This window comes from Zea mays, chromosome 7 (assembly GCF_902167145.1).
Source record: "Zea mays cultivar B73 chromosome 7, Zm-B73-REFERENCE-NAM-5.0, whole genome shotgun sequence".
Taxonomy (NCBI): domain Eukaryota; kingdom Viridiplantae; phylum Streptophyta; class Magnoliopsida; order Poales; family Poaceae; genus Zea; species Zea mays.
The window spans coordinates 127,095,646-127,112,237 of record NC_050102.1 but is presented as its reverse complement, the minus strand read 5'-3'; the positions used below and the strand labels follow the sequence as shown (position 1 = coordinate 127,112,237).

Genomic DNA, 16,592 nt, shown 5'->3' with positions numbered 1-16,592 from the left:
CCCCTACGGATGGTACCTGTGCTCCAAACTCAACAACATTCCATATACTTTTGTGGAGTGAGGTTAGATGAAATTTCATTAAATCACTCCACCTAGCATAATCTTCACCATCAAAGGTTGGCGGTTTGCCTAATGGAACGGAAAGTAATGGAGTATGTCTAGAAGTACGAGGGTAATGTAAGGGGATCTTACTAAACTTCTTGCGCTCGTGGCGCTTAGAAGTTATGGAGGGCGCGTCGGAGCCGGAGGTAGAAGGTGATGAAGTGTCGGTCTCGTAGTAGACCACCTTCCTCATCTTCTTTATTTTGTCGCCACTCCGATGCGATTTGTGAGAAGAAGTCTTCTTCTCCTTCTTCTTCTCCTTCTTCTTCCCCTTGTTGCGGGACTCTTCCGATGAAGCCTTCCCGTGGCTTGTAGTGGGCTTTTCGCCGGTCTCCATCTCCTTCTTGGCGAGTTCTCCCGATATTACTTCGAGCGATTAGGCTCTAATGAAGCACCGGGCTCCGATACCAATTGAAAGTCGCCTAGAGGGGGGTGAATAGGGCGAAACTGAAATTCTCAAAAATAATCACAACTACAAGCCGGGTTAGCGTTAGAAATATAATCAAGTCCGTGAGAGAGGGTGAAAAACAAATCGCAAGCGAATAAGGAGTGTGACACGTGGATTTGTTTTACCGAGGTTCGGTTCTCGCAAACCTACTCCCCGTTGAGGTGGTCACAAAGACCGGGTCTCTTTCAACCCTTTCCCTCTCTCAAACGGCCCCTCGGACCGAGTGAGCTTTTCTTCTCAATCACTTGGAACACAAAGTTCCCACAAGGACCACCACAAGATTGGTGTCTCTTGCCTCAATTACAAGTGAGTTTGATCGCAATGAAGAATCAAAGAAAGAAGAAAGCAATCCAAACGCAAGAGCTCGAAAGAACACAAGCAAATCTCTCTCTCTAATCACTAGGGCGTTGTGTGGAGTTTGGAGAGGATTTGATCACTTGGGTGTGTCTAGAATTGAATGCTAGAGCTCTTGTAAGTAGTTGAAGTGGGAAAACTTGGATGTCTTGAATGTGGGGTGGTTGGGGGTATTTATAGCCCCAACTACCAAACTAGCCGTTTGGTGGTGGCTGACTGTCGTATGGTGCACCGGACAGTCCGGTGCACACCAGACATGTCCGGTGCGCCAGCCACGTCACCAAGGCCGTTGGGTTCCGACCGTTGGAGCTCTGTCTTCTGGCCCCGCCTGGATGTCTGGTGGCACACCGGACATGTACTGTAGAGTATCCGGTGTACCAGCGCGCGCGTGCCTGACTTCTGCGCGCTCTGGCGCGCATTAAATGCGCCTGCAGGTGATCGTTGGCGCGAAGTAGCCGTTGCTCCGCTGGCTCACCGGACAGTCCGGTGTACACCGGACATATCCGGTGAATTATAGCGGAGCGAATTCCCGAAGCTGGCGAGTTCCAGAGTCGCTCTTCCCTGGGGCACCGGACACTGTCCGGTGTACACCGGACAGTCTGGTGAATTATAGCGGAGCGCCTCTGGATTTTCCCGAAGGTGATGAGTTTGACTTGGAGTCCTCTGGTGCACCGGACACTGTCCAGTGGTGCACCGGACACAGTCCGGTGGCACACCGGACAGTCCGCTGCGCCAGACCAGGGCACACTTCGGTTATCCCTTGCTCTCTTTGTTGAACCCAATTCTTGGTCTTTTTATTGGCTAAGTGTGAACCTTTGGCACCTGTATAACTTGTACACTAGAGCAAACTAGTTAGCCCAATTTATTTGTGTTGGGCAATTCAACCACCAAAATTATTTAGGAACTAGGTGTAAGCCTAATTCCCTTTCAATATCTACTTACACTTAGTAACTGTTAATAAAATTTTGAGCAACTTTAAAAACAATGCTCAGCTTTAACTATTTCCTTTGGTAAGCCTTACACTTCGCATGAGCTACCATCTTTGGCGAGTTCATGCACATTATTCCTCACAATTTGTTGAGCGATGAACGTATATGAACTCACCCTTGCTGTACTCACATTCCCCTAGGTCAAGAACAGGTACCGCATGATGAGGCGCAAGAGAGATGTTGTGATGAGTTCGTGAGAGGTCTAGGCCGTTATCTTCGAGTCAACTATGGTTGTTGGATCGTTGTCTTCGTATGATGTAATTATTTAACTATTTTGTATAGAACTCTGTTATATATTAATGATGTGACATTCGTTTTTTTATTATGAGTCATCATATGTGTGAGACTCGATTCTACATAAGTTCGCAATCAGATTTTGGACTCTCTGAAATTCAGGTGTGACACGCATAACAAAGGTAGAGCAGATACGCCGTCCAGCCACCTGGCGCCTCCGAGTACCAAACCACCTCGAAAAAAAACTCAATAGACTGAGTTGTGCGGCGAAGAGTCAGGCCGGGACGTTGCTTTCCTCACCCGAGCACGAAAAAACATTCGTGGCCCCTGTTCCTTTTCCTGCCATTTTCGCCGAGGAAGCTTCGCGACAGAAACCATCATTAGCTCCTCTGCAGTCTGCACCCGAAGGCGCTAGCGCGGTGCTAGAATATGCAGCCGCGAACGTGTCAGGCTGGCTCCGGCCCGTTCCCAATCCCGCGAGCATGTGTGGTCGCGTTCGACTTCTTAAGTTCTCTCAGACAGCCAGGCTCGCCCAACTGCCAAGTGCTGGCCCGTCTGTTGGCCTCATCATCATCGTCATCATTCTGCTGTCGCTGCAGCAGTGGACAGGAGATTACCCTCCCCAATTCTATAAACTGGAGGACCGATCTCGTGTTTAGGACTGTAGGGTGGTTCAGATACGGGGCATGTTGCGATGTCGTCTCTACCTGTAGCCTGCGTCTCATCAAAACAAAAAAAATGCATCTAGCGTGTGCCAAGGAATAGGATGGGATAGTTTTTGCCCTGTCTTTTGCTCAGACAGGGACAGAGAGCAGAAAAAGGACACCGTTTCGTTTCGCAAACCCACCCACACCCATCCACACACCCACACAGCCCACAGGGGAAGACGATACAACGCGTGGCTACGTCAGAGCTGTGCCATGCATGGGCAGACTTTCCGGCAGCAGTTGGTAGGTACTAGGTACTAGGATAGATTAGGCGGAGATCGATATGCACGAATCTCATTCCAATTCCAACGCCAGGCAAAAAGTTGTTGCTGCTATAGGATTAGGCGGCACACGAACTAGTAGAGTTTAGACTCTAATCTACCTCGTGTTCTCTAGCGTTTTGGACCAGCACTCCATCATCGTCCTCGTCGTAGCTTGCAAAGCCGTCGTGACGTTGACACTTGGCCATGCATGGCATATGGCACGGTCCGGCTAAAACAGCGGCGACGCCCAGTTCCGTTACGCGCCCCGGCTGGGTTTAGCTAGGCCATACCATATCGATCCCTTGCTTGCTTTTTTTTACTTGCCCTTTCCACACAAGTTGCAAATTAAGCGTCACCTGCGGACCTCCGTTTTTTTTTACTTGCCCCAGACGAGCACTGAGCAGACAAATCCACGGCTCTTCTCTGCCATCGAACGAAAGTTACGAAACCGCTCTGTAACTAACTAACTACTACGAAAACTAGCGCAAGCCGCCAGCAGCAGTAACCGGATCGGATGAAACACCTTTGGACTAACTACTATGGACTCGCTAAACTATTCGTAGGTGTGACGCTGCACAGTTATAGGGTGTTTAGTTTGATGAATCATTTCATCTAATTAAATTGATGTGGTGTATTATAGGTTTATTCTTCAAATTTGGTGGGGTGACTACATTACTCATATTAGTACTAAGAACTAACTATTAGAAATAAGGTGATGATAAATCAACTTATTATATTTTTTATAGACCAAACAAAAAATAGTGAGAAACAAGAAGATGATAGACTAGCTCATTACTCAAATCAAACACATCATTACTCACCGAGTCACCCGGTTGCTGTTTTCCCTTTCAGCCTTGGGGGAGCTGTTGGGGACTTTACGAGCGGTGACGCCGTGCGCCCCAGCTACCAGTCACCATGCAGCGTTGTCCAGTCCAGTGGTGAGGTGTGGTGTTCTCTCCCGGTGTTTGTCCCCTGTTTGCGGCGGGGTCACATCACCCGCGGTTTTGGTTTTGCCGCGCGCTCAAAGTCGTTGCCAGAACCACAAGCCGCGCTCCTCCAAGTCAGGGCCGGCCATCCGTGCGGGCGCTCACCGGTTGGGTGCGCTGCGCCCGCGATGCCATCGCCGTCTCCCCAGCCGCGAGCGCGCGCGCGCTTATAAAACGCTTGCCTGCCCACCTGCGCTTCTCCCCAACTAAGCCTATCTCTCTCTCTCTTCTCTCCCAGACCTTCCCTCCGGCCAGCCTCAATCTCCCGCGTGAGCTCCTCGAACGCACCTCTCTCGATCCGACTGACATGGCCGGCGCCCAGTCCTGGAGGACCTACCTGTGCTGCGTGGGCGGCAGCGCGGCGGTCGAGGACGACGGCTCGACGCTGCGGCGGCGGCGGAGGCGCGGCTGCGGCGGCGGCAGCAGCAAGGACAGCCCGAGGTCGTCGTCGTCGCGGATGTCGCTCACGAGCCTCGGCTCGTCGTCGGAGACGCTCTCCCCCGAGGACCTGTCGCTGACGCTGTCCGGGTCCAACCTGCACGCCTTCACGTACGCCGAGCTGCGCTCCGCCACGGCCAGCTTCTCCCGCGCCAACTTCCTCGGCTGCGGCGGGTTCGGCCCCGTGTACAGGGGCGCCGTCGGCGAGGCCCTCCGCCCGGGCCTGCGCGCGCAGGACGTCGCCGTCAAGTACCTCGACCTGGAGGGCGGCGCGCAGGGGCACAAGGAGTGGCTGGTGAGTGGATAATGCATACGCCGGTCACCGGCTCGATCGACCGGATCAGACGCTGACCGAACCTGCGGGGGGTTTTGTCGTTTTGTTTGCTCTCGCAGGCTGAGGTGTTCTTCCTCGGGCAACTGAGGCACAAGAACCTGGTGAAGCTCATCGGCTACTGCTACGAGGCCGAGCACCGGATGCTGGTGTACGAGTTCATGAGCTTCGGGAGCCTGGAGAACCACCTGTTCAAAAGTGAGCTCTTTTTTTCCTGCTTCTGGTCGCCTCGCGTGCTAGCTTGGTCGATTTTTTTTTTGAGCCCAACAAGCAAAGCCTCCGGTTTCCGTTGCTTCTGTTTAAAGTCGTAGGACTAGGTGAGCTCTGTAATGTGCCTTCTGGAGGAGCAAAATATTTTTTTGCCTAGTAGATGCTGTATACGCTGCCAGGTCGCATGCCTACACATGCACAAGCCTTGGTCAATGCCGGGGAGGAAGTAAATACTCACATGAAACGTCCTTGTCGCTGCAGGTACCAACGGCGCCCTCCCATGGATGACGAGGATGAAGATCGCCGTCGGCGCGGCCAAGGGCCTCGCCTTCCTCCACGACGCTGACCCGCAGGTGATCTACCGCGACTTCAAGGCCTCCAACATCCTGCTCGACTCGGTAAGCGAGCTCATAGCTATATATATATAGTTTCCCTTTCTACTTGCGTCAGGCAAGCACTTCCCGTCACAGCACACTGCTAGGCACTCGCCCACAAAAGGACGCGGTTCCGAAATGCAAGCTCACTTGCAAACGGTAACTACCAACAAAAGAGGATGACAAACCTGGGGCCCAGGTCCCACAATTGCATGAATTCAATTTACCAGCAGAAATCTTATAAAAAATACTGTATTAATTTTGAACCTTTTGACCACGCGAGTCACCCAAGTGGCCATTCAGTACCACATCCTGCAGCGTCACACGTTTCTGAACCACGCACACTTTTGCTGGCACGTCATGGGAAGCCTTGACCTGATTGGAACTTGGAAGATTATTGCTGGGCAAACAGCCAAACACCAAACCTGAGAAAATCTCTGGTTATCCAGCCTACACTCACATCAACAGCAACTCAGCAAGCCAAAATATCCTAACCGTCACTGTCAGCCTGTCCCACACAGGCACCCCACAGGCGATCAAACGTGAACAGTTCTCAATAGACCACTAATACGTAGATGAATCCAACATGCCTACTCTGTCGACCTAACTGTATCTTCTCTGCTTACAGGACTACAACACCAAGCTGTCCGACTTCGGTCTGGCCAAGGACGGGCCACAGGGCGACGAGACGCACGTGACGACACGTGTCATGGGGACGCACGGGTACGCGGCGCCCGAGTACATCCTGACGGGCCACCTAACCGCCAAGAGCGACGTGTACAGCTTCGGCGTGGTGCTTCTAGAGCTGCTCTCGGGCCGGCAGTCGGTGGACCGGTCGCGGCGGCCGCGGGAGCAGAGCCTGGTGGACTGGGCCAGGCCGTACCTCAAGCACCCCGACAGGCTGTACAAGGTCATGGACCCGGCCCTGGAGTGCCAGTACTCGTGCAGGGGCGCCGAGGTGGCGGCCGTCGTGGCCTACAAGTGCCTGAGCCAGAACCCCAAGTCCAGGCCCACGATGCGGGAGGTGGTCAGGGCCCTGGAGCCCGTGCTCGGCATGGACGACTTCTTCCCTGCCGGCCCGTTCGTCTTCACCATCAGCGTGGAGGAGGACAAGGTGGTGGGCGTCAAGGTGGAGGTGGAGGAGCACCGGAGCCACCAGGACAGACACCGCCACAAGTACCCCAACTCGTCGATCCACGCCGGCATTGTGTTGGACAGCCGGGAAGGCATGGTCGGCGGCGGCGATTACATCGCCACGCTCCGGCGGCAGCGGAGGGCGTCCAGCTACCACAAGGAGAGAGGGGCATAAGAGCAGGAGAGCGGAAGCGACGAGTACATACATAGGATTTAAAGCAGGGCGTGTGCGTGTACTCTACACATACTAGAGACGTGACACAATGTCACTTGGGCCTGGTTGAGCCTTCAGATTGTGATTCTTGTTTCTTTTCTTCTTGATAGCGATAGCGGGTGTTAGGTGATACTGGTATGCAAAAAATAGTGTGATGAGCAGTCCGGCTTGGACTTGCAAGGTTTGTTGCACATGCACAAAGATGTTGTGTACAATGGAATGGTTTGGTAGAATGGTCATCTAAAATCCAAAATGTTTCTTGCATTCTGCTTGTTTTGTTTCAGTTAGATATCAGGAAACCAACTAAGGATTCATAGCCTTATAGGTGAAATGACAGAATGGAACAAGGAACATGTTCCTCCAAAAAAAAAAGCAAGCTAGACTACACACACGTTGCATCAGGGGGTGGGGGTGGAGGGGGCGCAAACATACTCACCTGGCAATAGGAATTAAATTGTCGAACAAGGGTAAGTTCTGAAGCATTGATGATAGCAGGCATCAACTCCAAATCTGGCGAGACATAGTTTCAGAGGCTACGCAAACAAACAAGAGGTCAACGATTGGAGTAGGGACATAACATGAGACCAAAACTGAATACTTCGGTCACACAAAATTAGAACATGTCTCAAAACTATTCGCACAAGGTTAGTTTGGCAAGACTGAACCAAGATGACGGAGACCGAATTGCTTGGTCTTCAATACTTTGCAGTGTGTTTTGATCTTTATTTTTGGTTGACCAAAATCTTGAAAACCCGAAAACCGTACTGGAGACGCAAATTTAGGGTGTCCACCTGTCTGTTTTTTTATTGAACATGCATCCATTAAGGATAAGATAGGAGAAAATAAGTATAGCAAGGAAATATTCAGAAAAATGTGAGGTAGATGTTTCAGGTTTACTGTCCAGGTGTGAGCAGGCTACCTCTTAAACTCTAAGAGCTTGTTTGGGAGCAACTGGAATAGAGGGGATTGAGGGGCTAGAATCCATCAATGCCCTCCATTCCACTTTCTCCCAAACAGACCCTTAAGTTCTGTCAATAAAATATTCTTCAGGCATTTCTATTTTGATAGGCTATTTGGCAAAACAAAAAAAAAACTATGCAGAAAAAGTTTTTTTTGCCGATCAAGAAAGTAGATGTTCCATAAAAATATTATATGTCTCATATTGCTAATCATGTACCACTAACCAAACAGAAAGTAGTAATCAGAACATAATTTTTCCTACTCCTTCTTCTAGACATTTTTTTCCTACTCAGACCTGTAATTTTCGAAGCAATTCTTTATCTTATATGTTGTATAAAAGCAAATGGTCTGATTAAAAGGCTAGTCAGTGCAGTGGTGGATTTAGGCCTCAGGCTGCAACCCAGGACGCGGACTTAAAATCCCTTTAACAACTCATTTGTTCAGTCTAAGATATCCTATGAAAACATACATTTAGCCCCATCTGACACGACCCAAAAATCCCTTACACTATTTTCAGCCCCTTCTCCTTTTTTTCTCGAACACGCAAGAGATCTACGTACCTTTATAATAAGAGAAATAAAAGATCCAATACAGAAAATATCCTCTCACCTTGGATCATAGTGAGGGATGTAGAAACTTTAAAATAAAATTAATTTTATAGCTTACAAGCAGTGAGGACCAGACCCTACTAGAAAATCCAACTAGACCAGCAACCTCCCTAGGTTCAGGGCAGTAAACCCTTTAGCCCCAGCCAATTGCCCTAGAGGGATCTCATTCTTGACCTTTTGAGCTGTTTGTAGGTCCACCACTCACTCAATGCTTCTTGTAATTTTTTGTTCATTTTATTAGGGTCACTATTGTCAAACTAGAAAAAATATGGGCTGAAGGATGTAGATCGAAGTGACACATCAAAAGATGTTGATAGTATCATATAATAGCTACCTGGATTGAACACATGTTGCATCAGTAAATAGGAATGCTGGATCAAATGGGCAATCATAACTCACCTGACAAAACAAAAAACTGTCGCAAAAGGGTCCAGGTTACATCAACAGCTCTATAGATGCTGAGGTTAAACTACAAAACCTGTTGACAGAAGCCAACTAGAATTAGAATGTCAAGAATATCAATCCAATAGCAACAACATAATATGCCCCAATATGACTGCAAGCTCTTCCATTGCACTGCTCTGCTAACAAAGTTCTCTGCAGGTTTTTCTATTTTGGCCAAACATATTTGCAAAAGATGCAGTTCAGTAACTTGTGAATGAAAAGAGCTCTCTGAATGACAAAAAAAGAGCTTCCACAAGTGAACTAGATGTCTTGCATCTCAATATCTAACAATACTCATGCTGTTATGCAACAGATATGCGAAAGGGCCTCTAGCCGAATTGGTTAGGTGGTATAAGTAGCACTCGTCAGGTCCTGGGTTTGACTCCCCGTGGGAGCGAATTTCGAGCTGTGGTTAAAAAAAATCCTCTTGTCCGCCTCACGCCAAAGCACAGGACTAAGGCTTAGCCCCGGTCGCGGTTGTTCTCACATGAGTTTCGATGCCGTTGTGTATGGGTGTGGTAGGGGTTCGGCCTGTGTGAGAAGATTTTTTTCTTAATACAATACTCGGGGGTTGTCTAATCCCCCGCAGGTCGAGTTATGCAACAGATATATATGTTGGCGAGCGGAGCGGAGACCCGTCGCCGAAGGCTTACCCTAAACCCTAAACCCCCGGCGGTATATATTGTTGACCCTAATTAGGGTTTCTACAGTGTCATTTGTTTTACTTCTCTTGTAAGCCGCCGTCTAAGGACGACATTTTGTAAACACTCTACATCATAGTAAAAGTTTTGTCTATCTGATGCTCGTGGTTTTTTTCTCTTTGCATTAAAGGGTTTTCCATGTAAACCTATGTGTCATGCTCCGTGGTTTGTTAGTTGATCTACATCTACTTCATTTTTACGTGCTGATTCTGCTAACAGATATCTCATGTTGCTTATCATACAACACTAGCAAGTATATTCGAAACAGTAACCAGGACATAATTTTCCTATTCAAGCCTCGGATTTGCAAGATCTTTAGCTACAAGCAAATCTGGTTAAATGGTTCCCCTATGCCTTTTTTTATTTTTTCAGTGTAAGGTTCACTATTTTAAGAACTAAAAAATTATAAGGGTGAAAGAACTGACACATCAAATGATGCTGATAGCGTCAGATAATAATTACCTGGACAGAACAGATGTTGCATCAGAAAATAGAAAAGCAGGTTCAAAGGGGCAATCATAACTCGTCGGACAAAACAAAAACTGCCGCAAAAGGGTCCAGGTTACGTCAGCAGCTTTGTGAATGGTAAGGCTCAAGTACAAAATCTGCAGACAGAAGGAAGTTCCGTGGCAGCTGAATGAACATACAGGAGACAGTTGAAATGTCAAATAGATACCATCCCTATAGCAATAGCATAATATGCCCCAATATCACTGCAAGCTACTCAAGGTGCCTCCACGTCCAGTTTCACCACCAGAGCTCAAGATTCGTTATCCAGGTATGCACAGCGTGCCTTGCACAGCTCTGCCAACAAAGTTTTCTGCAGGTCTTCCTATTTTGATTAAACATATTTGCAAAAGGATATGACTCAGAAACCTGTGAACAGAAAAGAGCTTTCCAATGAAATTAGACGATTTTCCACAAGTTACTCACAAAGTGCTGCCATGTTACAGTTCCACTTCCACCACCAAAATCAAGGTTTGCAACTTTGGATCCAAATATGCCCAGGGATGCTAATCCCTTGACAAACATCGTGCGAAGAAGAGTTACTTTCCTAGCATTAGTGACTGGCTAGATAGTTTATTGCAATATTTTTTCTCTGTTTTTTTCTTTTGGACTGGTCGTTTTTTATCTATTTATATATATCCAGTAGGAGGAACGAGGAAGCCCCTCCTGTTTCCTCAAAAAAAAAAAAGACAGAAGGTAGCTGAACAAAAATACAGGAGAAATGTCAACCAAGGACTCAGGTCCTTGGTTAGTTACACTGCCAGAGTTACAAGGTTTATTATCCAGGTGTGCACAAGGTTCCTCTTCCACCCCATAGTTCTGTCAAAAAATATTATACGGGTCTTTCTGCTCAGGTCAATTATATTTGGAAACAAAATGGAATTTGGAACCATGTGAGTTGAAAACAAAGCTTCTGTCAATAAAAATACAAGAGCTCCACAGGCAAGTTAAATGTCTTCATATCCTGAGTCCCAACACCTATATAATGCTCATGCTATCAAAACTCAACCTGCGGGATCTATGCTTTCGCATGGGACAGACAAGAGGTAAACCTCATGCTATCTAATCTCATCCTGAAATTCGCTCCCAATTGAGTCAAACTCAGGACCTGAGTGCTATTTAGACCACCTAACTAACTCAGCTAGAGGCCCTTTCGCATAATGCTCATGCTATCATGCAATGCGTAGCAATATTACACAAGAATATTTACCAGAGACACCTATTTGACCATTTCTCCTCTAGCCTGAGAAAGATGGGAAAGAAAGTATGAAACTTCAGATATTCACCGGTGTATGTGACATTACACTCAAAAGAATAAAGTTCTGCATATAACTAGATTCTGTCCAGAATAACACATACTAGCAGAGGGATAACCGAATGAATTAATTAGCCTTGGAAAGGCTGCACTATTATCAAAAACTAAATTTTCTCATTAGACGACCAAATCAGTAAAGATCACATGGATATACAGGCCAATAGCAAGTTACTAAAAACTAAAAAGCATAGACAAAAAGAAGATTCTCAAGGTAAAAAACACAAAGAAGATTCTACATGTTACAATTACAAAAGAGAGATTGTGAAAAATAAAGAAAAAAAATAAAATAAAACACAAATAAAAATAATCAGAACACTGTGTTGCATACCAAATATAGGGGGAAAAGCATTGTTTTCAATTTTGATGATACAAGTGACAAATGCAGTAATACTATTCTGCAAAAACAAAGTATACAGAGCTTTATATAGCTAAATTGTGTGAGCCATTAAAACTTATTAAATGCAATGAGAAAAACACCAGAGTATCATAATTCATAACACAAAGTGGTAATCTCGATACTCCATATTCCTTCTGCCACATCTTTCCCCTCCCCATCTCGTCATCCTGAATTCCTAATCCATAGAATGCTGTCTAAATCCAACTGAGAGTACCACAAGTTGATGCTATACAGACAGAATGGTCAACACCCTCAATGAATGCATAATTCTGTAGAGGCTAGTCAATTATGCTAAGCTCTGGTTGCCATTTGTTTACAAAAACATACTCTGCTGGACCAAAGGCGATGGATACCTTATGACGTATATGATGTTGTAGATCATTAAAGTGTCAAATGTGTCTCTTAGCAGAACTTTCTTACTTTGCTAAACAGTAAATACAGTGTGTAACCGTGTAACATGAGCTCCCATTCTCTGAATCAATCAATGCCACGACAGAATAGTTGCTTTAGGCACTATATGTGTAGCCGCCTGCATTTGTTTGATGTACAATCAGTAAAAGTAAAGTTAAACCTTCCTATTGCATTAAGGAAAAACATGGATTGTAAACCAGTTCTTTTAAGGATCTTATTCTTCTTTTTCATCAAATAGGAGTGCTCTGCTGCTACCTCTGAGTCACCAATTAGCCACATACATGTGTCCAACAAATTCTTCAATAGATATCGTATACATTAAAGAAGATAGTAAATATGATTAGGAACTGTAGTATGGCCCTTTATAAAAACCTTCAAATGAATGTACAGTTAGTTTATTCAGCAGTTTGATAAAATATTCAAGAGATTATATGAATTGCCCTTTTGTTTAAACAGAGCCTTTACCAAACTTTCAGTAACACCATTTTTTCTAGAACACAAGAACTTTCAGTAGCACACCATACAGCAAATGACTCGCTCCCCCTGGCCCAAAACAGTAGTCATTCTCACTTTTCGAGGAGTCAACCATTTTTATATTTGACCACATATGTATAAGAAAATATTAATATTTACAGTACATAATTAGTATCATAAGATAGAACTTTGAATCTATTTTCATAATAAACTTATTTGGAGATACAAATGTTGCTAATATTTACTACAAATCTAACCAAACTTCAAAAACTTTGACCAGCACGAATACCATAGTGGCAACTATCTTGGAATGGAGCAATTCATTTTGCCAGACCATGTATTGATTGTACAGTTATATCCTGATTGGAAAAGAGACAATACTAACCTGGTTACAAGCACCAAAGTTCTAGATGATGTCTCAGTATTGCACATACATTAATTTTAATTATGTTTTGAGAAATGTGGTTAGTTATGAAATTATCAGTATGATCAGTAGTTAGTGAGGAGATGAAGATAATCAACAAACAGGAAACTGAACAGATCCTTATTGTGTCAATCTCAGATTCATTTTCCTATTTGATAATTGTGCCAAATAAAAGCAACATTACAATTTCTCAAACATGGTTAAGTACCCTCCTAAATGATTCGACCATAAAACCCTGCCTAATTTTCAATGATCCGGTTCCCTGAAAATAGTTGGGCCCAACATGGATCCCTCTGGTTGCATAGCAGATCGAAGTAAAAAAAATATCCATAATCCACATGGTGAACTCATCAAAGAGAACATTTTATTTTACTCTAGCTTTTCCATAATTTCCTCAGACAAACCATATATGCATGCATAGTCTATGTATGACATACAATATACCTGTAGACTCTACACGAACAATACAGACATGATATACGTGTGGCATAATAGTAGTATACTACACAAGAGCAAAATGCAGCACATGATGCAGATAACAGCAACAGTACGGACACGATATACGGTAGTACAGTATCTAGCCAGCAACCACGCTATTCAGCAACGAGCTGGTGCATACCGCCAGAACCATACGCGGATCCACTGGCGCCAACAAGGCAGGCGGCAACTCCAATCGCCACCGCGGCGAAGACGGCGGCGAAGGCCCTGACCCCCTTCCACTGTGCGTCCATGACGGCGGCGGCGAGCGGTGGCCGCAACATGAAGAAGGACCCGAAGAGGAGAACTGATGCGCAGAATAACGCGGTGAAGCAGACGAGAGTGGCCACGACAGCGGGCCACGGCACGCGGAGGTCGGCCGCCGCCGCCGCGCTGAACGGCTCGACGAACCACGACGCGGACATGAGCGCGGCGACGACGAGGAATGCGAAACGCACGGGTTGGGGAGAGCGCACAGCGGTGACGGCGGTGGCGGCTGGCTCCTGTGGTGTAGCGGTTGGGGGCGGGGTGGTGGTGGAAGAGGGTGGCGGCTGTGGTGCCGCCATGGGGGAAGGGATGGCGGCGCCGGTCGGATGGGCTTCCATGCGACTTGTTCTCCGATGCCGCTGGGCGAATCGGGGGCGTCCAATGAGATTCAGCAATGAACTAGTAGAAGTCTGGGTCTCGGGAATTGCTAGATTGCCTCACGTAGATTGCATTGTTGGGGTTGGGGAAACCAAGCATGGAGCCATGGAGAATGGTTTTTTTGTCCTGTTTTTGCTCCGGAATGAAGAAAAAGCTTCGTTGACTGCAGGGTTTGTGCGTACTTGACTGCCGGGCCCGAATAGCGTAGCTGTGTTCTGTGGGTCTACCTGTCAGTAGTAGGGCCAGACAATTGGCTGCATCCACGTATTGCCGTAGGGATGAAAACGGGACGGGAAATTCCCGTACCGTCCCGTTTCGAATACTGTTTTTTTACCGATCGTTTTTCGAATTGTTCGGGAACCGATTAGAAACGATAAAACGATTTAGCTAGTTTTTCGATCGTTTTCGTATTTTTCGTTTCCGAGTCGCGCTAATACCGTTTTCTACCGTTTTATATAATATGGGATAGATCTAGCATATAATTTATTTAAGTTATATACTTTTGTTGTGTTCAAATGAATGAATAAGCAAAAAACAAATGTTATAATTACACTAACTAATATGGATGATGAAAAAGAGTTGTTTGTGTACTAAATCTTAAAAATTAGGCAATACATCACTTTATTATATTTTTTGTTAAAACTACAGAATAGTTATATTTCCGACTATAGTTTATCGTTTTCGATTGTTTTCGAATAACCGACAATTCTGATCCCGTATTTTGACCGTTGATTTTCGTTTTCGTCCCGACCAAAAAATATGAAAACAAAACCAATTTAGATATTTTTTTCGATCGTTTTCGACCGTTTTCATCCCTAATTGCCGCATTCGTTCCGTGCAGGTGCATCACGTGAGAATGGTAGAGAGCATCTCCAAAGATATCCCTTACGCCCCGTTTAGATCACTGGAATTGAATTTCATTCTAATAATAATAATTTAGGCATATACTCCCTCCGTTTCTTTTTAATTATCGCTGAATAATTTAATTTTGCACTATCCAGCGACAACTAAAACGAAACGGAGGGAGTATCAATTAAGCTAATTCGGTTTTATATAAAATATATTTGTATATTATTATTAGTAAGATGTCGGAGATATTTATGTGCTATATTTTTACTATAGAGGAGTGAGATGAAGAGTGTTATGTAAGTTACAGAGTAGAAACAAATTCTACTACTGTATAAAATCATTTCCCATCTCCCACTCCATGAATTTAAGATAGGCTTATATCTGAACTTTGGAAAGTGGTGGAATGTCAAATTCCAAACTAAATAAGTTACTTTAGTGAGTGAATTCCAATTCCTCTAAAATGAAGGGATCCAAATGTCCCGTTAATGTCTTCCCTCACTTCAAATTCTTAAGAAAAACAAAAAAATAGCCTCCAACAACTTCTCCAAATTTCTTCCAACTTTGTAAGACTAGTTTGATAACCTCATTTTTTCAAGAAATTTTCATTTTTCCTAAACTAATTTCCCTTAAAAAATAGAAATCTCTTAGAAAAACGAGGTTCTCAATCTAATCCTTATAGCCTTAAACCTTCCCTCATTTGTAGTTATAAATAGGGAAAGTTTTGGTTCCCTCGATACTATTTCTCACTGTCACATCACCACTAATTAAGCCAACACATTGCCAATTTTGTTTTCCGCCACCGCATCGCTAATACCCGCGCCGTTCAACCGTTGACCCATACGTCGTAGGCCATCCAGCGCTGGCTATCCACCCTCCACCGGCTCATTTGCCTACCACACACCTTCGCTAGTGTGATCACGTCCCGCCCTCGAGTCGTGCTTCACAAATCACTAGCAACCAGCGACGTCGCTGAAAATAGCCTCATGATGTCTGTCAGTAGGTTAGGGGGTGTTTGGTTTCTAGGGACTAATGTTTAGTCCCTTCATTTTATTCCTTTTTAGTGTATAAATTGCTAAATATAGAAACTAAAATAAAGTTTTAGTTTCTATATTTGATAATTTTGGAACTAAAATGGAATAAAATCTAGGGACTAAACATTAGTCCCTAGAAACCAAACACCCCTAAGTCTTATTTTTTTTCCTCTCTCGACTGTTTTAGAAGAATTTTGATTCTGAGTCAAAGCATCCCACAAACTGCTTGTTTGTGCGTGCAGGTCTGCTACTTCGTTGACGACACCGCGTGCGGCGTGATCCTGCTAAGTGCTAAACAATACAATATGCAACTGAGACAGTGATGACAGATATTTCAGCGCCGCGGCTGCTCCGTACAAGCGCTGATAGGACGTGTACGAACTAGGGGGTGGACGTTCCGATTACTCTTACTCAAAAATTTTAGATCAGGTAGTTTGAATAATTTAAATTTTAGGTCACGAATGCCACAGAATCTATGTAACTGTTAAAGGCAGCACATCAGCTATCTCAATTTGTCGCCAACGCAGTTGACAGTACACAGTAGAAGCAGCGCGAGCAGCTTCCA

The 16,592-nt window shown here is 45.3% G+C and overlaps 2 protein-coding genes across 2 annotated transcripts; one reads left to right on the top strand and one right to left on the bottom strand.

The window, feature by feature from the left end:
• Positions 1-4,139: 4,139 nt before the first annotated feature.
• Positions 4,140-7,048, top strand: LOC103634152 (serine/threonine-protein kinase). Its single transcript, XM_020541272.3, has 4 exons — positions 4,140-4,816; positions 4,915-5,050; positions 5,324-5,460; positions 6,065-7,048. Exons 1-4 carry the CDS (start codon positions 4,391-4,393, stop codon positions 6,743-6,745), a joined length of 1,380 nt encoding a protein of 459 aa, XP_020396861.1. The 5' UTR covers positions 4,140-4,390; the 3' UTR covers positions 6,746-7,048.
• Positions 7,049-11,619: 4,571 nt separating this feature from the next.
• On the bottom strand, positions 11,620-14,277 carry LOC100381761 (uncharacterized). The gene is made up of 2 exons (NM_001174563.1): positions 13,645-14,277; positions 11,620-12,245 (listed from the first exon to the last, which is right to left on the bottom strand). The coding sequence occupies exons 1-2, from the start codon at positions 14,105-14,107 to the stop codon at positions 12,223-12,225; spliced, it is 486 nt and encodes a 161-aa protein (NP_001168034.1). The 5' UTR covers positions 14,108-14,277; the 3' UTR covers positions 11,620-12,222.
• Positions 14,278-16,592: the final 2,315 nt, after the last annotated feature.

Excerpts from the sequence above, each read along its gene's own strand:
- LOC103634152 (XM_020541272.3), top strand. The coding sequence starts at position 4,391 with ATGGCCGGCGCCCAGTCCTGGAGGACCTACCTGTGCTGCGTGGGCGGC. Across the intron at positions 4,817-4,914 it reads AGGGGCACAAGGAGTGGCTG|GCTGAGGTGTTCTTCCTCGG; the intron begins GTGAGTGGATAA and ends TTGCTCTCGCAG. Across the intron at positions 5,461-6,064 it reads CCAACATCCTGCTCGACTCG|GACTACAACACCAAGCTGTC; the intron begins GTAAGCGAGCTC and ends CTCTGCTTACAG.
- LOC100381761 (NM_001174563.1), bottom strand. The coding sequence starts at position 14,107 with ATGGAAGCCCATCCGACCGGCGCCGCCATCCCTTCCCCCATGGCGGCA. Across the intron at positions 12,246-13,644 it reads ATCCGCGTATGGTTCTGGCG|GCGGCTACACATATAGTGCC; the intron begins GTATGCACCAGC and ends AAACAAATGCAG.